This window comes from Spermophilus citellus (genome assembly GCF_964194105.1).
Source record: "Spermophilus citellus genome assembly, chromosome: 2".
Lineage (NCBI taxonomy): Eukaryota > Metazoa > Chordata > Mammalia > Rodentia > Sciuridae > Spermophilus > Spermophilus citellus.
The window spans coordinates 72,278,411-72,305,988 of NC_138183.1; the positions used below are offsets into that span (position 1 = coordinate 72,278,411).

General features: G+C 42.1%; 1 protein-coding gene across 1 annotated transcript in view; it reads left to right on the plus strand.

Moving 5' to 3' along the window:
- Positions 1 to 5,267: 5,267 nt before the first annotated feature.
- MAMDC2 (MAM domain containing 2) overlaps positions 5,268 to 27,578 on the plus strand; it is a 180,450-nt gene continuing 158,139 nt past the window's right edge. The window contains exons 1-2 of the mRNA XM_081281720.1: positions 5,268 to 5,739; positions 6,080 to 6,193. Of these exons, the coding sequence (XP_081137846.1) occupies positions 5,706 to 5,739; positions 6,080 to 6,193 (148 nt within the window). The 5' untranslated portion in view covers positions 5,268 to 5,705. The remainder of the gene's footprint in view (positions 5,740 to 6,079; positions 6,194 to 27,578) is intronic.

Genomic DNA, 27,578 nt, shown 5'->3' on the forward strand with positions numbered 1-27,578 from the left:
ATACCTAAATATTGGGCTTCTTTTGAAAAATGCACAGATGGGCCAAGCTGATCCCAGGCCATTTAAATGGGCCTGCCCTCTCCAGTTCACCACAGTCCCCATCAGTTCTGTTGCCTCCTCAATACCAGCCCACTTCATTCATTTATATTATTCCCTGATCCCGAGACTCTTTCTTTGCAGCCTTTGTTCTTTCTCATATTTTATTGGAATCATCTTTTCTTGGGTCAGTTTCCTGTCTTGGAGGCAGAGAATGTATCTTGTTCACTGCTGGCTTTCCAGCACCAAGCTCAGCACCGGGCTCATAGTAGGTGCTCAGAAAATGATTTCTGAACTTATCATTTTGTAACACATGAGAATGACTAGAAAGGAGAGAGAAGCAACAAAAGGGAGAGTGGCACTGAGGACAGCCTGTGCTGTCAATGAGTACATGAGGTGCCAGCATCAGCCGGATTTCTTTGTCTGATCCCACTGATAAATTTTTCTCTAATGCTTCACCCAGCTCTGAGAGAGACACCGATGCATGTGAGTGACACAGACACCTGTGAGGAGCACCTGTGTTTCACCTTCTGGTCTGACACAGAAAGTGAGAAGCAAGAATTTGGAAATCTCTAGGCTGAAAGTGGTACTACTAAAGCAGATTACTACTAAAGTCTGTTTAATGACATCGAGGACAGGACAGGCCCAGTAAAGACAAGCGTTGTGAGGGTCCCTACAGAGATGGCAGGTCATCTCCCTTGTGTGTGCTATTGGCAGCCTTTGTAAAGAGACAGGCCTTTGTAAAAAGGAAGCTTGTAGGACCACTGTAGTATAATGTCAGGGGTGTGGAACATCTGGAATCAAATCCTGGCTACTGGCTGTCTGTGTAAATCTGAGTGGGTTAATTGACCCCTCTGGGCCTGTTTCCTTGTCTATAAAATGGAGAATAATGATGTCCACCTCATGGGGATGTTGCATAGATTAAATGAGAGAATCCACGTTAAGCACCTGGCATGTTTGTTTAATGCATAACACTAATCTGTGTTAGTTTCCTACAGTTGTCAGACAAATTATCACAACAGAAAGTTGTTCTCTCCAAGTTCTGGAGATCAGAAATTCAAAAATCAAGGCGTCTACAGAGCTATGGTCCTCTGGGGCTCTAGGGGTATATCTGTTGTTTGCCTCTTTCATCTTCTAGAGGTTCCAGGCATTCCCTGGCTTGGAGCTACATTGTTCCAATCCCTCCAACAACTTTGTATGACCTTCTATGTGTCTGTCACTTCTGTCTCTTAGAAGGTCATTGTCATTGATACAGGGCCCACCTAGTAGTCCAGGATGATCTCATCTTGAGATCTCTAACATAATTACCTAATCATACAGTCCCTTTTCCCCAAAAATGTCAGATTCACAAGTTTGGGGATGTAGATTTATCTTTTGAGGGGATTACTGATGAACATATTATAATACCTTAACCTTGAGGGCTTTCATAAGCCAGAACTTAACATGCATTTGATTAAGCTATATCTTGGAGGACAGGTTCTTTGAAGGCTGACCCTGTTTTCCTAAATGATGATGAAGTACCATGGCCATGTAGGCTCCATGATTAGTGACCAAAGGAACTGGCTGACATACGTAATTTCTTGATTCTCTGAATTCCTTCCTTGGCCCTCTTCCTGCCTCCTGACTTTGTCTACATGCAGTGTCCTTTCCTTTCTCTGCAGATGTCTGTAGTGGACACTGATGTACTCTCCTGAGACCCCTCTCAAGGAAGAATTTGTTGTCCCAGAATCTGAGAGTATTATCAAACAGCCTGCAGTTTCTGGCCCCTTCAGGATAGCCTCAGTGCAAGGAGCCAGCTCACACCTGTCCCAGGCTGGGCCACATCCAAAGACTGATAGAGGCAGCTGTATAAAGCCCTGGTCATTTCAGCCTATTATAGGATATATCAGGTGGGCCATTAACTCAAGTTCCCTTGGGTTAGAAGAGGCTTTGCAGAGCCTGCTTTTTATCTCACTCCTCCCTTGGCCCAGTCTCCTCCTCCCCACTCTGGGTGTTGGTCCCAAGAGCACCTCTTAGTAATCTTCCTGCACATGGGACTCAAAATCAGAGTCTGCCTCCCAGATACCCTGACCTGCACCAGTGACTAAGGATCATTTGTCCTTGGGGTCATGCAGTTATATGCCAAATAGATTTCTTATCTTGACTATGTTTGTATTAATGTGTAATGATTCTGTTTTCCACAGGTGATAATAACTGATGGCATCTTGAAGTTTTAAATCATATTTTAAATCTTTTACATATCTCCACAGGGCTTTGGAGTTTCTCATTTTCTTGTTGCTTGGGACATACAACATAAATCTTAGGCATTGCTAAAACTCTGAATTATTCTGTGAATATTTGAGAAAAGGAGCACCAGTTTGATAGTGGCTGAAAATTTACTTGGTTGAAAATAGTGTTTTAAGTTTCAGTTGAATTCATATCTCTTTGAATCTAAAAATTCATCAGATATTTAGTACCATCTATGGGCAAGAAGTTCAAAAGAATATAAGACAAGGGATGTCACTGCTCAAGTTGAGATAATAAGCTTTTGGAATAAAGTAGATATAGGTTTGAGTCTTGTCTCTATCATTTGCTGTCACTGAAGTCTGTAGCTCAGTTTCCTCATCCATTCAATGGGGATAAGTGTATTAGTGGGCTTTCCAATACTATAACAAAAACCTGAGATGATCAACTTATAAAGAGAAAAGATTGATTTTGGCTCACAGTTTGGGAGGTTTCAGTCTGTGATCAGTTGGTCCTGTTGCTTTGGGGCCCAGGGTGAGGAAGCACATGGCATTTGGGAGCACTGTATAGAGCAAAGCTTCTCACCTATGACTTAGATACAAAAGGAGAAAAAGGAAATGGTCTCACCATCCTTCCAAGGTCATACCCTCAATGACATGAAGACCTCCCACTAGGTCCCACCTCTTTAAGGCTCCCACTGTCTCCTGATAGCACTGAAGTCTGTAGCTCAGGGACTAAGCCTTTAACATCTGGACGTTTGGGGGCATTCCAGATCCAAACTATAGCAATAATCATCATACCTGCCCTGTAGGTCTTTTGTGAAGGTTAAATGAGATTGTTCCTAAAAAAAATTATAATAGTGAACACAATAAATACTCACTTTTATTAGCTCTTTCCTGAGGCAAAGGATAAAATAACATATACTAAATAGCACACGCCAGATTTTAGATCATTTGAATCACTGTTTACTGAAAACTCATGAAAATTTGTCCATATTCTTTTAAAAATGATCCACTTTTTCCTTATTAGAGAGAAGGCTATTAAGTTTCCTAATACTGAAGGTGACATCTGCCTCTCTAGGCAACAAATCACATGGCTTTTAGGGGAAGAGCATTTCAAGCAGAGGAACAGCCAGGGCAAAGACCAGAGAGAACAGCTGGACTGTGTTTGAGGACCAGCCAAGAGGTCTGTGAGGCTGGAAGAAAGTCAGCCAAGTGGTCGAGGTCAGAGAAATAAGGGGCTTGAGGAAGGTTTCTTAGGACTTGGTAGGTCATTGTAAATATTTTGGTTCTACTAAATGATTTGGGAAGATGTTTCCATCTTGAACCAAGGAGAGACATGGCCCAATTTATGTATTGAAAGAATGTCTCTGACCACTGTGTTAAGAATGTAGTGTGGGAGCCAAGCATGGTGGCTCAGGAGGTAGAGGCAGGGAGATCAAAAATTCAAAGCTAGTTTCAGCAACTTAGCAAGGCCCTAAGCAACTTCCTAAGATGTTGTCTCAAAATAAATAAATAAATAAATAAATATTTTAAAAAGACTGGGGATGTTGCTCAGTAGTTAAGCACCTCTGGGTTCAGCCCAAGTACCCCCAAGAAAGAATAGAGTTGGGGGTGAGGGGCGGGCAAGCCAAAAACAGGGAGACTGTCATCTGGAGGCCACTTCGATATCTCAGGCTGACATCAATGGTGGCATGGGTCAATCAGGTCATGAACTCAAAATCAGAGTCTGCCTCCCAGATACCCTGACCTGCACCAGTGACTAAGGATCATGTGTCCTTGGGGTCATGCAGGACCAGGGTCAGCACTTGCTGTATTTTGAATCCTGATCTGGCAGGTTTGTTTATTGTCTTAAGAGGCAGAAACGAGTCAAGGATCACTAAGCTTTCTGTCGTAAGCAACTGTAAGAAAATAAAATTCCTTTAATTGAGGTGAGGTAGAGGAAGGCAAGAGGCTGTTTGGGGAAGAAACGTGAGCCATTCATGTTGGGGCCTGGTAAATATTAGATAGCTCTGGAGAATCCAAATGAACACACTGAAGTGGCAATGCGATAGAAGAGTTGGAGTTTGTAAGATGTATGGTCTAGAAATGTACTTTTGGAAGTCATCAGCCTATAACTGCTACTTAAAACTTGATGAAATAACTTAGGGAATAGGTAGGAAAAAAAATAGGAAATTAAAGGACAAAACTTGCTCTCAGGTGTTAAGGGATCAGAGAGATAACAAACAGCAAAAGAGACTGAGGAAGAGCTGTCAATGAAGACAAGGAAAACCCGGACTCTGGAAGCCAGGTGAAGGCATGGTACAGGGCTTTGATGGTTGAATAGAAGTTGGCTTTGGTTAATGATCCTCAAATTTCTGGTCCCTAGACCAGCAGCATCAGCAGCACTACCTGAAAACAGGTTAGGAATGTACAAAATTATGGGCCCCATCCCAGATCTACTGGGTGGATGGTAGCTTGAAAACCCCAGGTACAAAACTACCTGCACAAAAATTACAAGGAAGATTAAGTTTGGGGGGAGGGAGTTTTCTTTTGGAGACCCATTTAGTGCTCAAAGCAAACTTGTATCAAATCGATTCCTCAGAAGTAACCTCTCCCCAAGAACAGCCCCCATCCTTCACATCCCGGTTTAGAAGCTTCTACTGACCAATCTATCATGGTTTTTTGGAGAAGTGGAATGTCCCCATTTCACTGAACAGAGGGAATGCAGAGCACCAGGCATGCCACAAATTCCACTGGATGAAAAAAAGAGGGTGGGGGTATTCCTGGGTTAATAATACTGGACCATGAATACTGAAACTTCTGAGATATAAAACTTATTCCACCCACCTTTTCCAAATTTTACTCTAGACTGTCCTAAAAGAATTCCCCTCCCTTCCATTCTGGGGAGCAGAGGTTAAAATTAGGGCCAACCCTGCGGGACTGACATGCCAGATGCAGAGAGGCTGTCCCCTGAAATAAGCTGGTTCCCACCGCGGATGGGCGGGGCAGGCGCCTCTGGTCCCAACCAGCGGAGGGACTGCTGGAAGGCCTGCCCCTTCCAAGTGTCAGCAAGGGGTCTGGTCCCAAGCTTTAAAATCCTGAAGGAAGGCACCTCGTGCCGACCTCTCCTCTCCTCTCCTCTCCTCTCCTCCAGCGGTGGCTAGCTGCTAAAAACTGTGAGGTCGTATCCCTGAGCAGCTCCCGTGTCGCCTGGGACAAGGGGGCCCCGCGCGGTTTGACCCCCCGCTGCAGCCCAGCGTCGCGACGCTCTCCACACAGGCACCTCCAGCTTGCCACTCTGCCCGCTTTGCAAAGTTGGGTAGCTCCAGGAGCAAGCTTTGCCTCTGGGCTTCTCCCTCCTGGGCCCCAGTGCCCCCGCCTCCCCGCTCCCTTTCACCACCAGCAGCCGGTCCCGGAGTTGGCAGCCTGCATCCCTTGCCCAGCCCTGCTCCCTGAAGCACGACCATGATGCTAAGGGGCGTCCTCCTGGTGGTGCAAGGTAAGGCCCGGACGAGGGAGGACCCCCGGGGGGCGCTCTCGCGGCTCGCTCCCGCTCCTGCTACCCCGGTGGCAGGGCTCGCGGTGCTGGGCTGGGCCATCCGAGGGCGCCTCCCGAGCCTTCTCCGCAGCCATTAATCTCTCTCCCCTGGCCAAGCCTGGGGTGGGAGTGGGCGTAGGGTCCCGTAGCGAAGTCCCCCGTGGCTGCTGGGGGAGGTAGTGCATCCCTCTCCCGCCCCCTCCCGCACGCCATCCCCCCACTTTCACCAGATGGTCCCCCCCGGGTTGGTGCAAGCGCTCCCCGGAGGGAGCACGAACTGAAACTCGCTTTGTGCCTGCAGCCCTGCAGCTTGCTGGTGCCTTGGACCTGCCCGCTGGGTCCTGTGCCTTTGAAGAGGGCACTTGTGCCTTTGACTCGGTGTTTGCATTTCTGCCATGGATTTTAAATGAGGAAGGTAAGGGGGCTCCATGGAGAGGCGCCCCGAGGTAAACTTTTTAATTTGTTAGTTGGCTTCTATCCCTTACCCCCACATGGATAATGTTATCTTGGAGTTAAATCCCCTCCGTAGCAAAAGTGTGAGTCACGGATCCTCCTTCCAACCCTCAGCTGTATTGCAAGGGATGGCCAAGAAAGAGATAAGGCAGGTTTTCTTTGTTTACCTGGCCTGTGGCTAGGAGCTCTGAGAATATGCACCTCCCCCCAGCACTCCTTAACAAGGGAAAGGAGGGCGGGGGCATCGCTAATGATTGCCACCTGCCAGCTGTGTGCCCCCTTCAGGCCATCCTTTTTTTCTGGTCTTCAATGAACACATTTGTGAGCTGGGAAATTTGGATGGGACTTCTTGTCCAGCTTTGCAGAATGGCCCGATACTTGGACTGGAGACATTTAGCTCAGTAGGAGAGCATTTGCCTAGCATGCTCAAGGCCTTGGGTTCCATCCCTGCACTGTTTTAAAAAAAAAAGAAAGAGTGGAGGGGCAAACAACAAAAGCCAGAATGGTCCTGAACTTCTGTGATGGCACCCAGTGCTGAGACTTTTGTCCTCTGGCTCCTGTATATGATTCAGCACTAAACAAAAGAGGAAATTTCACCACAGAATATTTGAGGTCATTCAATTGGAGGGTATTGGTCTCACTACTCCACATTGTTTGTGTTGCAGTTACAAAGTTTAAATGTGGGGAATTCAGATGTGTCTTCCTATCTTCATTTATATAGGGAAAAAAAAATTAGTTCCCAGTACCCAATAGCAGGCACCAAGTGTCCCTCCTTCTTTCTCTTCTTTGTCACTAACATCACCATCATATAGAAACCTAACACCCTTAACCATTTGGACTAGAAAACAATCTCCTATCATGGAGACAGCACCATAAATGAAACCAGCTCACCCCACCTCCCAAATCAGTTGTCATCATACAATGTGACTCCCTGGAGAAGGGTGGAGCCAGGAACCCTGATGAGAAGGCCTAAACTGTCACCACAGCTCAATCCCCAGACTTCTTTTGAGGGGCTTGCTTACATGAACTTCTCTGGGCCTCACAGGTAGGTGATGCTAGCATCATTTTTGCAGAGGTGGGGACCTGAGTCTTCAAATATTCAATTGGCTGGTCTGTGTCACATAGTGTCACAAAGCGGCCAACTCTGAGTTGTCCGGTCATGAGAAGAAATAGGAAGAAACCAATTCAGTAGCAATCTTTATCCCCAATACTTGACACATCTTGACTATTACAGTTTACTTGAGGATATTTGGAAAAAGGAAATTTTTGATCTCTTATCACAGAGATTGTACCTTGCCAAAGGCTTTAGGAAAGAATCTTTAATCTCACCACCCAACCCTTTTTCTATTCTGGTTATTGTGAAGCATTTTGAGAGATGGCCTTACATGTATCATGGGACTGGTTTGGGGGAGCATTATTCTCTAGAACAAGACTTCTTGAACTTCATGTGCAACAGAATGACCTGGTGGGCATATTAAGACAGCTTGCTGACCCCCTCCTTGAGTTTCTGATTCAATGGTTCTGGAGTGGGACCTGAAAATTTGTGACAAGTTCCAGGTGTTGTTGCTGCTCCTCTGGGGACCACACTTGGAGAACTTCAGACTTCCATGATGCTTGTTCTCCCCCATCCCCTCTTTCTCACACACACATCCATACACACACATCCATGCTGTTTGGCCTAAGTGGGTCTAGAAACAAGGTGTAGGAATGACTTTGAGACCCCCAAGGGTGAACTTAAATCTTGTGTCCTGGGCTCCTCTGGAGCCTGAGTTCCTGCCAGCCTCTACCAGGATAGGGACCCTCCCAGTCTGCCTCTGGGTCAGTGGGCATGCCACAACCCGCTGAGCACAAGTCCCTCCCAGGCCCACAGGAAGTGCTCTGCTGAGCTGGCACCTCTGCACCAGGGTGGCAGTTAAACTGTTCTCCTTCAGGGAAAACAGAAAGTTGCTTATAGAAAAAGATGATTACAGTTTAATAGTATAATGAAGGCACTGTGGCTTCCCCTCCTGCCCCCTGGCTCAGGACCCGGACAACTGACTGGCTAGAGGAAGTACATTCACTCTCCTCTGACCAGTCCAGGGTGGAGCAGGCAGGTTAGGCTTCAATCGTTACAGATTTAGTGTTTCAGAGATCCTAACGGTCCACTGTGGGCCCTGGATCAGTGAGGTAAATGTGTGCCAGGTGCTGTGGTTGCCTACTGAGAAGCCATCGCGAAGAATTTCCCTTATAAACCCATTTGTAGGTTGTTCAATTAAAAATAATAAAATTGTCTCAGGCTGAAGTTTGGCTAGCTGTTCACAAACTTCTTTGCAAATTTACTTCATCTTGCTGCAGAAACCCTTTGAAACAGGTTCCACTCACCTCTGTGTGCTGGATCCACCAAAAAAAATGTTATGAGCTTCAGAGATTTTTGCCCACAAACACTTGGAACATAAATGGTACTTCTGTATGCCCTTGGTCAGTAAGTTAATTTATAATAGGGAAAGCAATGCTGAAGCCCAGTGAAGATAGTTAAGTCTAAACACAAGTCTACAGTTTAGAATCTCATCGCAGAAGGGTCATGTCTAGGAGTAGTTGGAATCATCTTGGCTCACACTATCTCCTCTATTGCCGGAAATTGTATCTGACGTCCTTTGGTTTATCTAGACTTATTAGGTTTCTAAGCATCTCTGATTATATTCCAATGTCCACTAGTTAATGGCCACTTTGAAATATGCTTCATCTCTAATGGATACAGAATAGGTAAGTTTTGACCAGGCAGAGTGTTGGCTTGGGTTGCATACCATCGTGGAGTTTCCCCCAGGGAAAGGTGGCTATACTAGGTCAGGTGACTGGGCACTGCTGCCCAGTATTATCTACTTTCTGGTTTTGCCAATGTTTGTTCCATTTTCTTGATTTCCTCCTATGCTTTTTGTAGATTTTTTTTTAAATTTCCTAACTTGTCAAGGGAAATGAAATTATGCTATACTCAAATTTGAACTTGCTTCTAAATCTTAGGTTTGAATTAAACCCAGGAAATAAGGGATTTATCCTACAAAAATCTTCTTTATTCGTTCATTTATCTTTAATAAAAATTATCCTTATTCATCCACAGTTCAGAAAATGTTGGAACTCCTTTAGAGCAATGGTCCTCAGCAAAAATTGAGAGTGTTCACTCCATTTTCCTCATGCCAGCAGTGGGGAAGAAGCCCTTTGGCTGAGGATTCTTGGAGACCATACAGATGGCCTCACAATTCTCATTAGTCATTGAGTGGATTTTGGCTTCACTCTTATTTTTGGACATTGTGGCTTCCTACCTTTAACCTTAACTCTCTCTGAGGAAGTAAGGGATAGAAAAAACTGAAGCAAGGCGGGAGATAAAACCAAATCCAGGGCTGGGGTTGGGGCTCAGCGGTAGAGCACTTTCTTAGCATCTGTGGGGCCCTGGGTTCGATCCTCAGCACACACATAAAAATAAATAGATAAAATAAAGTTATTGTGTCCAACTACATATAAATATTAAAAAAATCCAGGTGCTGCTCCTTAAGCAGATGTTCTGAACACTAAGCTGTGGGTGAAGAAGGGGATTGCCAAGATGTGTCCGATGAAGAGGAGGTTAAAAAAAGAAATCCAAAACACTGTTTTAAAAATCTGTTCTAATTAGTTATGCATAACAGTAGAATACATTTTGACATATCATACACAAATGGAATATAACTTCTTATTCTTCTGGTTATAGAGTTACACAGGTCATGTAATCATATATGCATACAGGGTAATAATTTCTTATTCATTCCACTGTTCTTCCCACCCCTTCCCCTCCCTTCACTCCCCTCTCTCTAATCCAAAGTACCTGTATTCTTCCCTAGTGTCTCATCCTTTGTTGTGAATTAGAATCCACATATCAGAGAAAACATTTGGCCTTTGGTTCTTTGGAATTGGCTTATTTCACTTAGCACGATCATCTCCAGTTCCATCCATTTACTAGCAAATGCCATAATTTCATTCTTCTTGAAGTCCGAGTAATATTCCATTGTGTATATATACCACATTATCTTTATTCATTCATCTGTTGAAGGTCACCTAAGTTCGTTCTATAGCTTAGCTATTGTGAATTGAGCTGCTTTAAACATTGATATGGCTACATCCCTGTAGTATGCTGATTTTAAGTCCTTTGGGTATAAACCAAGGAGTGGGATAACTGGGTCAAATGGTAGTTCCATTTCAAAAGTTTCCTGAGGAATCTCTATACTGCTTTCCATAGTGGTTGCACCAGTTTGCAGCCCCACCAGTAATGTATGAGTGTACCTTTTCCCCCACATTCTTGCCAATGCTTATTGTTGCTCAAAGCACTTTTTATACAGAAGACCTACCTGTTTTTCTTCTATAGAGGTCAAGGTTTGAGAAATCGCCTAACACAAGAAATATCTGGATGATTCTTTTATCTTAGAATAAGTGATAGTATCTGAGGCTGGAAAGTAGTCATGGTTTGTCCTAACCAAGGGGCAGGGCTGGGGGTCATGGTAAAGTGCACCTGAATCACCCTGTAAATACACGTGTGTGTCTCTTTCTGATACCCTCTTCTTTGCCCAAACTTGTTCCTTCTCTTCTAAGGACACCCTTGGCCATCAGAGTTTCAGTTCTGCACTCAGTCATGTGCCAGTTATTATTAACAGTGATGAATCCTCCCTGAGATTTCTTGAAGCCCAGCTGGAGCCAAAAGCCTGGCCAGGAGCCCAAGGGACCTTCCTGGGAGAGGACAGCCAGTCCCCTCCTTCCTGCCAATGACAGCTCCTTTCCTGACTTTGGAAGGCCGCTTCAGCATCCCACATCACCAAGTTCTTAAGGCAATTCCTGTCCCCCATGAGGTTGCCTGCTCCTGCATTCCCTCTGCTGACTGTTCTATTGAAGGTCTCCAAGCAGAAAAGTATCTCCCATGTGTAGAGGCTGGAAGCCAGCACAAGTCTGGAATGTTCCTTGGGTGCCTCCCAGAAAGATGGCCCCAGAAATCCGGCCAGATTATTCCTACAGCATCACATGCCAATCCCTGGTGCCGCCTTGATATTACTGCTGTCAGGTTGAGCGTGGTTATTGTGTGCTAGGCCTGAGAGTGGCCTTGGCTCTGCCTAGGAGCCTCAGTCCTAGAACTGGGCTTTGGAGATCATCCCGTACAAGCTGCTTGTTTTATAGAGGAGTCCACTAGGGGTCAGATGGGCTGCCAGTCATAGTCACAGACCAAGTCAGTGTCATCCCAGGGGCAGGGCCTTGTCTCCCTGGCTCTCCATCCGTTCTTTTTTCTGCATTGCTGTAACAGCTCAGGTCTCCACTGGGTCCTGGACTCTGGAGCTCCATTGTGTTGGAAACTACATCAGAGGTTAATTATATTGCCAGATGCGTAGAAGAACGTGGATCCCAAAATGCAGTGCTTGTGCCTAACAAACCCATAAAACACTACATTTTATGCCTCGCCAGGTAACATCTATTCACTCTTTGAATTGCATAGGGATCCTGCCTACCTGCAATAGAAAAGAGCCTGATACATAGTAGGTACTCAAATCTTTGCTGACTAGATGACTTTATTGAATAAATGAATCTAGTATCCAATCATGAAAGTATCCTATGCATTTTCTTCTGTGTTCTTGGTTCATCTGCCCTTTCAAAGGTAGCTTCTTAGCATGAGGAACAGCTCAAGCCTAGAGGTAAACACCAACTCTGAGCTGCGCACCTTGGATTAGAATCCAGACTCTGTACTTTCAAGGAGTGTGACCTTGGGCAAGTCATTTAACCACTCTGTATCTCAATTTCCTCTACTATAAAAGGAGTTGATGACAGTGCCTATCTCATAGATTGCTGTAAGCTTACGTGTACTAATACATTTAACACATCAAGAGGGGATCTCTCTTCCCCTCTGCTCTCAGGCAGGTCCCTACCCCTTGGCCTCCCTGTCAGTCAGTCTGAGTTCTGGAACCCTCTTTTCTGACCCCTCCACTTGGAACTTCAGTGTCTGGATTAGCAACATCCCCTTCTGCCCTGACTGACTCCACTGGATGGAGGCTCTGTGTGGTCAATCACTTCCTATCAAGGCCAACACCCAGTCTGAGTTCCTCCCTACTCAGATTACAGCTGCTGACTAGGAAGTTGCTATCCAGATCCTGGCCTGATCCCCAAAAAGATGCCCGAGAACTTAGGATATTTTCCTTCTTAATAACTGCAGAAGTCAGCCAAGATCCCAATATGTCCAGAGGAAAATGTGATTTTTTTTTTGTCATTGGACTATATGCTTTCATTTATCTTCAATTTCTTAGCCTATAATTAACAAATATTTTGTGACTTGCATTTGGCATATAATATTCACAAAAAGCAATGGTTCTTTAAATAGCAGAATCTCTTTTCTTAGGTCACCCTAGGAGCGGCCCCATTTCATTCTCTTATTAAACAACATTTGATTTTCAAAAATTTGAGTGAAACCCAGTTACTAATAGAAACTTGGCCATCTCAATAAGTAGGACTAGCAGATATGTGAACATGTCTTGTGCATCCCGGCTGGTTGACCCTGGTTTTCACATCTGCCAAATATCTTAACACTCTTCCTCACTTTGTCTTATGCTTGTCTTAATCATATAAATGCATTCATGTATTCAGGTCTAGGTTCTCACAGTGTTCAATGATCTGTCTATCTGGAAGAAGGTAGTGCTCAACAGTGAAGAATAGGTTGCTCATGATAAGCGAGGATGCTTAGGAGCAAGAATAAATCAGAAATTTCTATTGTGAATGATTCCCTTAGATCAAGGCAATGGTTCCCAACATGGCTAGACATCACCTAAAAGTTTCTTTAAAAGTAGTCATGATCAGATCCTACACCAAGAGATTCTGATCTATTTGGCCAGAAATGGGACCAGATTTAGCATTGTGAAGAAAACAACAACAACAACCACACACTAACAAATAAGCTCCCTAGGTGACTGTAGGAGTCCATGGTTGAGGACTATGCATTAGAATGCCTCCCAGCACCCCTGCACCTCCAGACAAGAAAGAAGAAATACCATCTTGTTAAGAACCCTTTGATGATTGTCAGTGTCCTGAGGACAGAGTGAAAATTGCTTAGGTCCTTCATGATGTTCTTCATATCATATTTCTGCTCTTCCCTCCCCATCGTCTCTAATGTGCTGTCTACTCAACACACCCTTTACTTTCTTCCCTCTTACTCTGATTGCACTCCTCTGTACCCATATTATTCCACTTTTTAATTCTTCTTCCCCACTCTGACCTATTTTAAATGTTGCTATGGTTTGTGGGGTTTAAGTTTTCATTCTGTCCCCCCCAAGGGTCTGTGTGTTAAAGGCTTAGTCCCCAGAATGGGCGTTTGGGGAAGTGGAGTCTTATGAGAGGTCCTTAGGTCATTAGAAACGTGCCCTTGAAAGGGATTGTGGGAACTTGCCCAGGTTTTCTCTCATTCTTCTCCAGTTTAAGATGCAACCACTTTGCTTTTACATTTGTTCTCAACATGATATGCCATCCTCACCAGAGGCCGAATGAATGGGGCTACACAGTCTTAAACTTGATAAATAAACCTTTTTTATTTATAAAATTGGTTGTCTTGAGCATTTCACTGTAGTAATGAGAAACGGACTAATACATGCTTTAAGGTCCAGTTCTTTCTTAAAACATTCCATGATTATCCCAGATAAAATAAATATCTCCTTTTCCTCCCATCCCATGGCTCTCCTCATTTTTCACCCTGTAAATATTCTTTTTTTTTAATTTCTTTTATTGGTTGTTCACAACATTACAAAGCTCTTGATATATCATATTTCATACATTAGATTGAAGTGGGTTATGAACCCCCAATTTTACCCCAAATGCAGATTGCAGAATCACGTCGGTTACACATCCACAATTTTACATAATGCCCTATTAGTAATTGTTGTATTCTACTACCTTTCCTATCCCCTACTATCCCCCCTCCCCTCCCCTCCCATCTTCTCTCTCTACCCCATCTACTGTAATTCATTTCTCTCCTTGTTTATTTTCCCATTCACCTCACAACCTCTTATATGTAATTTTGTATAGCAATGAGGGTCTCCCTTCATTTCCATGCAATATTCCTTTTCACTCCCTTTCCCTCCCATCTCATGTCTCTGTTTAATGTTAATCTTTTCTTCCTGCTCTTCCTCCCTGCTCTGTTCATAGTTGCTCTCATTATATCAAAGAAGACATTTGGTATTTGATTTTAGGGATTGGCTAGTTTCACTAAGCATAATCTGCTCTAGTGCCATCCATTTCCCCTGCAAATTCTATGATTTTGTCATTTTTTATTGCTGCATAGTACTCCATTGTGTATAGATGCCACATTTTTATTTATCCATTCATCTATTGAAGGGCATCTGGGTTGGTTCCACAGTCTAGCTATTGTGAATTGTGCTGCTATGAACATCGATGTGGCAGTATCCCTGTAGCATGCTCTTTTAAGGTCTTCAGGGAATAGTCCGAGAAGGGTAATAGCAGGGTCAAATGGTGGTTCCATTCCCATCTTTCCCAGGAATCTCCAAACTGCTTTCCAAATTGGCCGCACCAATTTGCAGTCCCACCAGCAATGTACAAGTGTAACCTTTTCTCCACATCCTCGCCAGCACTTGTTGTTGTTTGACTTCATAGTGGCTGCCAATCTTACTGGAGTGAAATGGTATCTTAGGGTGGTTTTGATTTGCATTTCTCTGACTGCTAGAGATGGTGAGCATTTTTTCATGTACTTGTTGATTGATTGGATATCCTCCTCTGAGAAGTGTCTGTTCAGGTCCTTGGCCCATTTGTTGATTGGGTTATTTGTTATCTTATTGTCTAATTTTTTGAGTTCTTTGTATACTCTGGATATTAGGGCTCTATCTGAAGTGTGAGGAGTAAAAATTTGTTCCCAGGATGTAGGCTCCCTATTTACCTCTCTTATTGTTTCTCTTGCTGAGAAAAAACTTTTTAGTTTAAGGAAGTCCCATTTGTTGATTCTTGTTATTAACTCTTGTGCTATGGGTGTCCTATTAAGGAATTTGGAGCCCGACCCCACAATATGTAGATCGGAGCCAACTTTTTCTTCTATCAGACGCAGAGTCTCTGATTTGATATCAAGTTCCTTGATCCATTTTGAGTTAACTTTTGTGCATGGCGAGTTTTGTGCATGCAGTTTCATTTTGTTGCATATGGATTTCCAGTTTTCCCAACACCATTTGTTGAAGATGCTATCTTTCCTCCATTGCATGCTTTTAGGCCCTTTATCATATATAAGATAGTTGTAACTTTGTGGATTAGTCTCTGTGTCCTCTATTCTATACCATTGGTCCACCTGCCTGTTTTGGTACCAGTACCATGCTGTTTTTGTCACTATTGCTCTGTAATATAGTTTGAAATCTGGTATCGCTATACCGCCTGATTCACACTTCCTGTTTAGAATTGCTTTTGCTATTCTGGGTCTTTTATTTTTCCATATGAATTTCATGATTGCTTTATCTATTTCTACAAGAAATGCCGTTGGGATTTTGATTGGCATTGCATTAAACCTATAGAGAACTTTTGGTAATATCGCCATTTTGATGATGTTAGTTCTGCTTATCCATGAACAGGGTATATTTTTCCATCTTCTAAGATCTTCTTCTACTTCTCTCTTTAGGGTTCTGTAGTTTTCATTGTATAAATCTTTCACCTCTTTTGTTAGGTTGATTCCCAAGTATTTTATTTTTTTTGAGGATATTGTGAATGGAGTGTTTTTCCTCATTTCCGTTTCAGAAGTTTTGTCGCTGATATACAGAAATGCCTTTGATTTATGCGTGTTGATTTTATATCCTGCCACTTTGCTGAATTCATTTATTAGTTCTAGTAGTTTCTTTGTAGACCCTTTTGGGTCTTCTAGGTATAGAATCATGTCATCTGCAAATAGTGATAATTTAAGTTCTTCTTTTCCTATTTTTATGCCTTTAATTTCTTTCGTCTAATTGCTCTGGCCAGTGTTTCGAGAACTATATTGAATAGAAGTGGTGATAGAGGGCATCCCTGTCTTGTTCCAGATTTTAGAGGGAATGCCTTTAACTTTTGTCCATTCAGAATGATGCTAGCCTGAGGCTTAGCATAGATAGCTTTTACAATGTCAAGGTAAGTTCCTGTTATCCCTAGTTTTTCTAATGTTTTGAACATAAAGGGATGCTGTACTTTGTCGAATGCTTTCTCTGCATCTATCGAGATGATCATATGGTTCTTATCTTTAAGTCTATTGATGTGGTGAATAACATTTATTGATTTCCGTATATTGAACCATCCTTGCATCCCAGGGATGAATCCTACTTGATCATGGTGCACAATTTCTTTGATGTGTTTTTGTATTCGATTCGCCAGAATTTTATTGAGGATTTTTGCATCTAGGTTCATTAGAGATATTGATCTGTAGTTTTCTTTCTTTGAGGTGTCTTTGTCTGGTTTCGGAATCAGGGTGATGTTGGCCTCATAGAATGAATTTGGAAGAGCTCCCTCTTTTTCTATTTCCTGAAATAACTTGAAAAGTATTGGTATTAATTCGTCTTTAAAGGTTTTTTAAAACTCCGCTGTATACCCATCCCATCTTCAATTTGTATATCTGTTTCCTTTTTTATTTCTGGAAAGTTTTCTGTAATTATTTCATTCAGCAGGTTACTCATTCCCTTGGTTTGAATCTCTGTACCTTCTTCTATCCCGATGACTGGTAAGTTTGGTTTTTTTATGTTATCCCATAACTCTTGGATGTTTTTCTCGTGATTTTTTACCAGCCTTTCTGAGTTGGCTAGACTGTTTTCAAGATGATATATTTTGTCTTCATTATCTGACGTTCTGGCTTCTACTTGCTCCACTCTGTTAGTGATACTCTCAATTGAGTTTTTAATTTGGTTTATCGTTTCCTTCATTTCTAGAATTATTGTTTGATTATTTTTTATAATCTCTATCTCCTGATAAAGATGCTTAACTTCTCCTTTTATCTGTTTGTGTAATTCATTCTCAATGTGTTCTTTCGCTGCTTGAATTTGCTGTCTTGTATCCTCTTTAAGGTTCCATTCCATCTGTCTACGGTGTTCCTTGAGTTCTTTATATGACCATTTTTCTGATGACTCTAGGTTCTCCTGAATATTTAGGCTGTCCTGCATTGTTTGTACTCCTTTTCTTCCTTGCTTTTTGAAGCTGCTCATGTTACTTCTTGTTCTGTTTGACTGCTGAGTTACTGTTTACTCCTATAAATTTATTTGATGCTGTAGCCGCAGGTTTCAATGAAGTTATCTCCTCCGCCGCAGTCTGATGACGTCAGATCTCTGCCATGGTGGTATCTCTTGCAAATGGCGACAGTTCGTTTCCCTTTGCCGGGTGACCAATGCAACGGGGGGTCCTTACTGTCTCTCCCAAGCCCCGTTTCAAACCTGTGGCCACTACCTATGAAGGCTCGGTAGGCATTTACCTCCGTAGGATGAGAAGTGCTGACCAGTTGTTTCAGCTGGATGGATTAGTGCTGAGTCACAGCTGTTTGTCTGCGGGAAGCAGGCGAATGGGAGCTTGAATTCAGCTGATCTGGGCTCAGTGTGTGTTCTGAGAGGCCCAGACTGTTCGCCCCAGATCCACGTCAGCTCAGCATTGTCTAGTGATCTTAGGTACTGGTACAGATACCACCTGGATGAAGGAAGCTGACAAGATCACCTGGTTTTCCTGTCTGTAAATATTCTTATTTGTGTCTTTTAATTGGAGTCTCCACTCCATCACATCTTCAAGTGTTACTTCTTTGAAAACAGAGATCACATCCTCCCAACAGTACCTGACAAAGAGAATATAGTATCAACAAACGTTGTGAATTTAATTAATCTCTAAGGCTCTTATATAAATTAATAGAAAAATAAAACTAAAAAATGCTTGAATTTTTTCCATGTGGTGGAAGAGATTGTGTTTAATAGTCCTTCATGCCATAATACTTCAAAGACTTCAGAGGCTTATGTTATAATGTCCAGATATAACAGCAAAGCAGTATTTCAGTTTGCCTCATTAATACCTGGTCTGTCTCATCTGTGCCAAGCCAAGGAACAAATAGCTCTTAGAGTATTCACCCATCAGGGCGGCCTGAATGCCTCGATCCTCTGCCATCACAAATAATCACAGTATAACCTTGAGAGCAATCCTGCTGGTCTGAAAAGTGTTTTTTTGGCAAAAGGTTATTAGACTTTGAACTAGTCATTGAAAACTGGTGTTTCTAAGGAACTTGTGGGTGAGGCATCAACAGTACCCATCTTGATGGGGAAAAGCAGGGAAGAATATTTACTGTAGAAAGAAGTTCTTATATAGGGATGTGCCACATGGGAGAGTCAGAGGATCAGATTGCCATTCAGTTAGATCTGCCAGAATATTTGCTTTCTGTGCTTTGTAAGAAATTTATGTGTATTTTAGGATATTCTGAGGCTAAGAAGAAGATAATAAAACAAGTAGTATTATATCATAACATCATAGCATCATACTTTTTATAGAAAAGGTAGCTGAAGAATATCTATTCTGTCCACAAGCCTTGGAGTGTCTACTGCCCATCAGGCACAACATCAGTAGTCTGAGAATGTACTCCATAGAGTACAGGGAGTACATAGCCGGTCCCCACCCTTGGTGGCAGCCATAGACCAGTATCTATAATGATGGAGAGTAAAATGAGTTATGTATTACTCAAGGATTTTTCTTTGCAAGCAGCATCAATTGTTTAAATTAAGCACAAAAGGAATTTATTGAAAGGATATTTGTTAGCTCTTAACATAAATAAGATGTCTAAAAAGCTATATCTGAGCAGGAATAAACAAATGGGAAGAATAGGCAGGTATTTCTGAAAGAACTATTTGTGTAACAATGGACATTGGTTACCCCACTGCTGGACCTGCCTGTTCATTCAGTAGCTGTAAGACGGCTCAATTTGAGGGAGTTGAACTCAGCAATAGGGATGCTAAATAGGGAACTATCCAGAGGTCTGAGAGATGAGAGCCTGAATCAGGGCAGGGGTGTCAGGTATGAAAGGGAAAGAGTAAGTACAATGCCACAAGGTGATAAATTGGCAGACCTCGACTGATTGGGTAGAAGTGATGAGCTAGAGAGAGAGGGACTCCCAAATTTCTATGTTAGGCAGCTGTTTGATTGACGGTACCAAGATTTGGAACAATTTCAAGAGACACACCATGTTTAGGATACAAAAAGATATATGTTCTGACCTACCTAGGAAACACATAAATGGAAGATTCCAGTAAGTCTTTGAGATAAGAAGCTGAAGGTCAGGTACAGGCTGGGGGGACTATGATTGTGCAAACCTTCAACATCGGTAGTGGTTAGAATCTGAGCAGAGGTGATATCGCCAGAGGAAAATGTAGGAAGTGACAACAGCAGAGGCTAAGAAGGGAGTTTTAGAGGAGCAGTCAGGATTAGGCAGGAGCAAGGTGTACATCTGTGGGTGAATGGATGAAGAAAATGTGGTACCAAACAGTTTTATTCGGGCATAAAGAAAACCGAAATGATGTCATTTGCAGGAAAATGGATGAAATTTGAGAACATTATGTGAAGCAAAAATAAGCCAAATTCAGAAGTCCAAGGGTCATATGTGGGATGGGAGAATCTCATGAAAATCAAAGGGAGATCCGTAGAGCAGAGGAAAGGGACCAGGGGGAGTGGAGGAAGTGGGGGGGAAAGGAAAATACTGGGGAATGATATTGGCCAAATTGTATTCTTAAATAGTGTGCATGTACAAACATGTAACAACAAATCCCACCATTATATACATATATGATGCACCAAAAAAAAAAAAATACGAGGAAAAAAAAGATTAGACACAGGAAGGGATGGGGACATGAAAGAACAGAAGGAATCTGGCACATATGAGGGAATTAGGAAGGTGAAAGGTCATAGGAGCCAAAGGAGTCAGGAGTTTTAATAGTAGGACATGATCATCAGAGTCCAGTGCAGCAGAGATGGTGGGCACAGTACAACTTTGCCCGGGTATTGACAATGAAGAGACTGTTAGTGTTGGAATGAGGGCAGTTTCAATGGGATGATGAGGCAGAACCAGAATGTCTTGATTAGATCAATGATTGGGAAATGCAGATGGTTGGTAGAGATTTCTCAGCAAATCATTTTGAATACATGGAGAGAGATTCAGCCATACCTACAAAGAAACTTGAGATGAAGTTTTTGTTTCTGTTTTGTTTTACGAAGGGGTTACTTTTTATAGAGTAAGGAGAAGGGACCAGCAAAGAAGGTAGATTCAAAAGAGGGGGGCTCCCTCACTGGTTCTGGGTTAGACCCCGATTCCACTTGGGCAGTTCAGAAGCTTTGTATACATATGAATTGCTTTGGCTCATATAACCCAAGAGCCCTCTGCTGAGTGGCTTCTGGGCACCGGAATGTTAACATCAAAATATGTGAAATTTGACGGGTGTAGTGGCGCACACTTGTAATCCCAGCGCTCAGGAGCCTGAGGCAGAAGGATCACAAGGTCAAAGCCAACCTCAGCAAAAGCCAGGCACTAAGCAACTCAGTGAGACCCTGTCTCTAAATAAAATACAAAATAGGGCTGGGGATGTGGCTCAGTGTTGGAGTGCCCCTGAGTTCAATCCCTGCTACCCGCCCCCCCCCCAAAAAAAAGTGTGAAATTTTATTTTTTATTGTAAATGCTGTGGGGTTAGGAGATTTGGCTGAATCTGTGGTAATTATAATGTGTCCCAGAACCTGCTCAATAAAAACAAAAATAAAACTTTGATAAGACGCAAGAGGGTGTCTTAGGTCTAAGGAAACTTGAGTGACATAACCTATTCTATTTCTGCCAGAAGAGCTATGAGTAAGAAGGGCAAAGGGAACCCTAAAGAGATAGTTGCACAATAGCTAGGGTGTGTGATCTATAGATGGCTTTTCAGAGTTCCTGCCAAACACATGTATTATCATTATCTCTGACCTTCACAAAAATCCTGAAGGTTGTTATTGCCAGAATTTAATAATAAGGAAGTATGACACAGAGTGATTAAAATAACATCTCAAGGCATTGCAGAGAGTGTAAGAGTGGAGAATAGCAACCCAAGCTTTCCGGCTCCAAAGACTTGAGTTTCATTTGGCCCTGGTCTGCCCCCACCAGAGAGTAAGACAGTTTCTTTGCTCTTCCAGAGGTTAGCTCCAAAGGGGACAGACTAGGGGGTTCACGGTGAGAGAGAGGGGGGAGCCTCTGCCCAATATTGATGTTCCAACTTTCCAACTCTTCCCCTCAATCCTCAGCTGCTATAGTGCACCTCCCATGCAGTAGTAAGCCTTAGAGAAGATGTCAAACAGAGGCAGGAAATGTAATTTTTACTTATTTTTTCCTTAACAGAAGAAGATTAGAATTTGCTCTTGGAATCATTTGAAGGATTCTCTTCTCAGTCTTCAGCATAATCTTGGAAGAGAACTTAGGGAAAATTTACAGCTTGACCTAAAATACTTTGGCAGTCTTAAGGAATACTCCAAAATTTCAAATTCATCTAGTCCTACTGTGAAAGAATTAAAAGTGTACCCAGATAAATGTGTTTTTGCAAGCTGGCTATCCTACCAGACAAGAATTTTGGTACTTCTTTATCTTATTACTCTCAACAGAATGGCAGTGTTGCCATACAACAATGTGATATATAACTTAGCTGGATGCTTAGAGAAATTTCCATTCCTTATTTGAAAAACTTTTGCCTCACTGCCAAGGAGAGCTGAAGTGTTATTTGGGGCTATGCTTATAATGAAGATGACTTTAATATGCTTCTGCTTCTCTGAGAGGCTGCTTCCTCCCTCCTTTGCTTACCAATATTTTATGATGAAGACCATTTACTCTGAAACTGTAACTAAGAAATTTTTCCGTTTTAAGCTTCTACAGATTTCTTTTATTTCTGTGGCTTTGTTGAAGATGGATATAAAGGCAGGGTGTTGGAGAATTTTCTTCTGAAGTGTGTTTTGATCCTGCATTAGGCAGTTTTAAAGTATAAAGTTTGTGGAAAGAAATCCTTTGGTTTTCCATTATAAATCCTGAAAATTGGGAAGAAGTATCTGAAATCACACCTCTGTTTCTGAAAACTTTTTCCCTTTTTCAAAAATCCTGATGAGGAAAATGTGAATTAAACTTCAGTTTTTTCCTCATGAATCAGCACTGAAGATTAGTGCACTTTGGAACTCACATTTGATTAATAGAAAAAAAACCTGAAAAAAACCTAATATGCCCTAGACTATATACATCAACCAATATATATTTTTATCTTTGTTGTCACTATAAAATACTTGAAGTGCCCATACATGGATCTGTACCGAATATTGTGTAATATAAGAGGAAGGATGTTGGAGATACATCTAAAGATGCATTGTATTGCATTTTTAGTCCTGGGCTTGGGAAGTAGGACTTATTTACTTTACATACATATGCTTTAAAGATTGGTGAATCCTTCGGGTGCAGTGGCTCCCATGTAATCTTAGTGACTCAAGAGGCTAAGGCAGGCAGATTCCAAGTTCAAGGCCTCAGCAACTTAGTGAGGCCCTAAGCAATTTAGCAAGACCCTGACTTTAAATAAATAAATAAGGGCTTGGGATGTAGCTCAGTGGTAAAGCACCCTTGAGTTCAAGCCTCAATACCAAAAAGAAAAAAAAATGCTGAATCTAAAAAAAAGTTTTACTAGCTATGGGGCTGGGTTTTTGAACCATTCCATTTAAAAAACAGATCAATAATTACCGATGATGTCTTAATTTCTGTCATGTTCAAGCTTGATCCAAATGACCCTCTTGCCTGTCAAGAATGCTATTAAGCAACTTTTGAGAGAGAATGAGGATGACCTATTTGTGTAACAACTGAAAGGAGACAGCTCAATTGCTAAAAAAGGTTTTTCCGTCCCTTAGAATAGCCCTTCAGCCATTTGTCTCTACCATCACAGCTACTCACAATAAAAGCTGCCAAGCGATGAAAAGGGTGCAAAATGGCTTATATTTTTAATCAACCCCTTTCATTTGTCGTTTTGGGTTTCAGGAAGTCATTCATTCTTTTGTGAGCATATTCTTGTCGTAAAGCAAGTTTGGACACATTTATGAGCCATCTCTTGCTGAGCCTAATATTAGCCTGGTAGTCTAAGAATTCTTAGAAAATTAATGGGTCTTGGAAAAATAGATAGTATTCACCATCATTCTGTCATAATGTGCAGTGAATCGGAGTCATGCACAAAAGACACTGGATTGGAGACTCAAATGATTTAAAAACTTTTCCTTGTTTGACAAAGGAGCAAGCCTGGAGAGTGAGCAGCAGGGATTCGGTGTTTCAATCTTCTTTTAGTCTCCATCACCAGCCACCAAGTGTGTTGTGGAATGACTTTCCATCAAGACATCCTCAGCTGGGAGTTGAGGGCAATGCCTGGCATATTATAGTTTATTTTTTTTATCTTTAGATATCATTTCAGAGTTGCTAAACAAACTCAAAGACCAATGCGGTGTTTGCAAGCATTTCCTGAGCACTGAGTGGGCATGTTGCTATTAAACCTGATGATCCAGGAGGAAAATGAATAATGATGATTATTTTATCAAACATTTATTAGGCAATTTTTACATACCAAACATCTTGGTAGGTGCTTTATATGCATCAAGTCACTGAGTTCTTATAATAATCCAGTAAGGAAGATGCTCTACATGTAAAGAAATGGGGTTAGTGTTTTTTTAAACATTCCCAAAGTCAAGGAGCAAGGAATTGATGGAGCCTGATTTTTTTTTTTTTGAGAGAGAGAGAGAGAGAGAGAATGAATTTTAATATTTATTTTTTTAGTTATCAGCGGACACAACGTCTTTGTTTGTATGTGGTGCTGAGGATCGAACCCGGGCCGCACGCATGCCAGGTGAGCGCGCTACCGCCTGAGCCACATCCCCAGCCCTGGAGCCTGATTTTTAACCTAGGTTTGTCTCCAAAGACTAAGAACAAAACCATTTTGCTATGTTTCCTCTCTGTTCCCACTGTCTTTTGATATGGGCTATCAAAGGATCCTTGTGATGGAAATAATAATAGTAGTTAAAACAAAAGCTAACCGTTGTGGAGTGATTGATAGCTAACTCTTATCTACATATTGGTCTATGAACTTTGTCTTAACTAATTTGACCTTTTCAACAGCCCCATGAACCAGGTCCTATTTTAATCGCCATTGCAGGGCTATGAGGAGTGAGGCGTTCAGACACTGACAGGTCACAGAGATCCTAGGTAGCAGAGCTATATTCCATAACAGGATTTCTAGTTCCAGTCTGTATTCTGTGAGGGAAATAAGCAATTGTGATATTAGCCTTTTCACTGCACTTTGATGCAGGAAACTTTTCTACTTGAGTTACCATGTGAGTGACTAAGAAAGCCATGTGAAAGCATTATCTCTTCTAAATTCTTCCATAACAGGGGCCCTGCCAGCAAATAAATTCTAATTTTGAGGAAATTTTAAGTCATTCTTTTCTTTTAGAAATGGCACAGAGCCCTGAGACAACAGAAAATTTTCTGCCTGGTTCCAAGTTAAAGAGATTAATTTGAAAACTCCTGTGAGAGTCTTTCACTCAAAGGATCCCCACGACTGCCCGGCATTCTCTGGACAAAGTCCAGGAGAACTTGGTTCTCGATAATCTTGATGGTCTTGTTTTGAAAATGAGTCAAGTATCCTTATACAAAAAAAAATGTGTAAAATGTAATATTTGCCTGCTTGGGTTATGGAAAAAGACATTTGAACTTAAATGGGTAGGGTTGTAAGCAGGAAACACAGGACAAGTCTAAGGGCAACAAAAATCTTTTGACCATGGAATAAAGACAAAGGGTCAGATGAGTTTGTCTTCCTGTCCTTTCATTTGAAACTGGGAATGATTTTTGATACATGGGCTATGAACTTGTTTCAACTCAATGAGAAAGATACTCTTCATGGATGAAGAAATGGTAGCTGAGGGAATTGAGGGAATCTGTTTTAACATTTCCAAAGTTCATTCCATGGGATGTGGACATGTATTTTAGAACGTAATAGGATAATAAAGGCTAGGCTCTAGTATTCAAGATGAAAACCTTTAGCTTTTTTTTTTTTCATTTAACATTTTTCTACCTGAGTTAGGAAATGAGGGTAACAGGAGTGGAAAACAAAGGTATTTGTCTTCAAGGAGTTGCCATCCTGGTAGAAGAAATAAGATAGAAAAACAAGAACTGTAAATTAATACATTGAGATTAGCACCATGTCAAGGAATATGTAGAAGGTCCTGGGAGTTCTGAGGTTAATGAGAACTGGCGAGCGTGGGGACAGTTGGTAAAAGGAGGCCTCTTGGTGGTCCTTGAACTTTGATGAGATGTAACTAGGAAAACAACTCTTAGGATGCCTCAAGGATCCGCAGCAGCATGAGCCAAGGCAGGAGTGAGGCCAGGGATCTAGTCTAGAAAGAGCAAAAATTCTCTTTTGGCAGGTGCATGTGTATGAAAGAAAGTATGTAAAATGATTTTTTTTAATGCTGAGATTTGAAACCAGGGCCTTTAGGTAACTAAGCTACCTTCCCAGCCCTAAAGTATAGGAATAAAATTGTCATTTGTTACTTTACCTCAGGCCACATCTGTACACATGATAATCCATGTCAGCTGACACTGAGGACGCACACCGTATAGGTCCTCTACAATATATAGTTATCAAGGGCCTGACAGACTGTGCTGACCAGATGAGTGTTGAATTCTTTAATGACCAGCTGCTTTTGTGGAGCTGTAATAATATAGTAGGAAAAGTAATTTGTCAATCAGATCCTCAACCATCCTATAATAATGATTATTACCTGCCACATTGCATACACCATACCCATATTATCTCCAAACCTCAAAACCTTTTACAATCTTATGTGACTATCTCCATTTTGAAGATGCAGCCACTGAGACCCAGAGAGGTTATTCAACCTGCCCCAGGTCACACAGCCAGAGTGTTGATCAGAACCTAGTGCCTGTCTTCTCTGAAGTCAGTGCCTGTTCCACTGTCTTGCTGTTGGAAGCCTGGTTTCAGTTGGAAGCTGAAGGAGCTTCCAAAGTAACACAAGATTTCATATCTGGCCTCAAGAAACGAATAGGATTCTAAACTCTCGTATTTTGACTGTTTTGATGGCCTTTCCTTCCAAACCAGCCTCTTCACCTTCTTTCCTTTGCCAGGAGCCGTTCATCCATCACAAGCATCTCTCCCAAACTCCTGGAGGCCATGACTCTCATTGTGTGCCCAGCACCTGACCTCTTGGTGGCAGGCATTTAGTTCATAACAGCTTATTGAACGAAACTTGTCTTCCTCCCTCCCTTCATGTTCAGGTCACATGGCAAGAGACAGAAACCACACCTGTGTATGTGTCTTCTGGTCTCTCTCCATTTTCTTGTAAAGCCACCAGTATTCAACCCTGGGGACTTCACCCAAATACTTTATCTAATCCTAATCATCTCCCATAGGCACCACTTTAAACACTATAGCTGGATTGGGCTTCCACCCTCTTAGTGCCTCATGATGGAGACTGAATTTCAATACATGATTCATGGATGTCAAATCATATCCAAATCTTAGCATCTAATGCCTTTACAAAACTGATATCATGCCCCACTGTTTGAAGCCAGTTTCAATAAAATAGAGCTGGAGAGAAAGCTTTGACCACTTATGGGTTCTATTTGGTCTCAATTCTTGAAGAATAGGTTTCTTCTTTTCTTTTCTTTCTTTCTTTTTTTGTACTGGGGATTGAACCCAAGGAGCGCTTGACCACTGAGCCACATCCCAGCCCTTTTTAATATTTTATTTAGAGACAGGGTCTCACTGAGTTGCTCAGCGCCTTGCCATTGCTGATGCTGGTTTTGAACTTGTGATCCTCCTGCCTCATCCTCTAAAGCCACTGGAATTATAAGCATGTGCCACTGTGCCCTTTTTCTTCCACGACAGTATGATGGCTGATCGCTCCATTAAGTAACAAGGCTGAGATCAAGTGTATGTCTTTGTGAAACCACATCCTAATATCTGATTCCTGAAATCCATGACATGGAGCTCAGTGCATGCTTATTCACTGATATGAACAGGTGAGGGTATGCAGCAGGCCATGTCATAGGTGCCCATGGAACCCTCTTCCTCCCAAACTGTCACATGGTAGTCTCATAGTTCAAGTCTCAGCTGAAATGTCACCTCGATCCCCGAGCCCCCTATCCAGGTTTGGCCTCCCTCATCACCTGACTTTAATTGTCTCTATAGCACAGTAGCTTTGTAATATATTTCTTGTTGAATTATTTCTTTATTGTCTACCAATTCTATTCAAAGGACCTATTCACTTGTGTTACCACAGATTCTCTCATGCCCAACTCAGTATCTAGC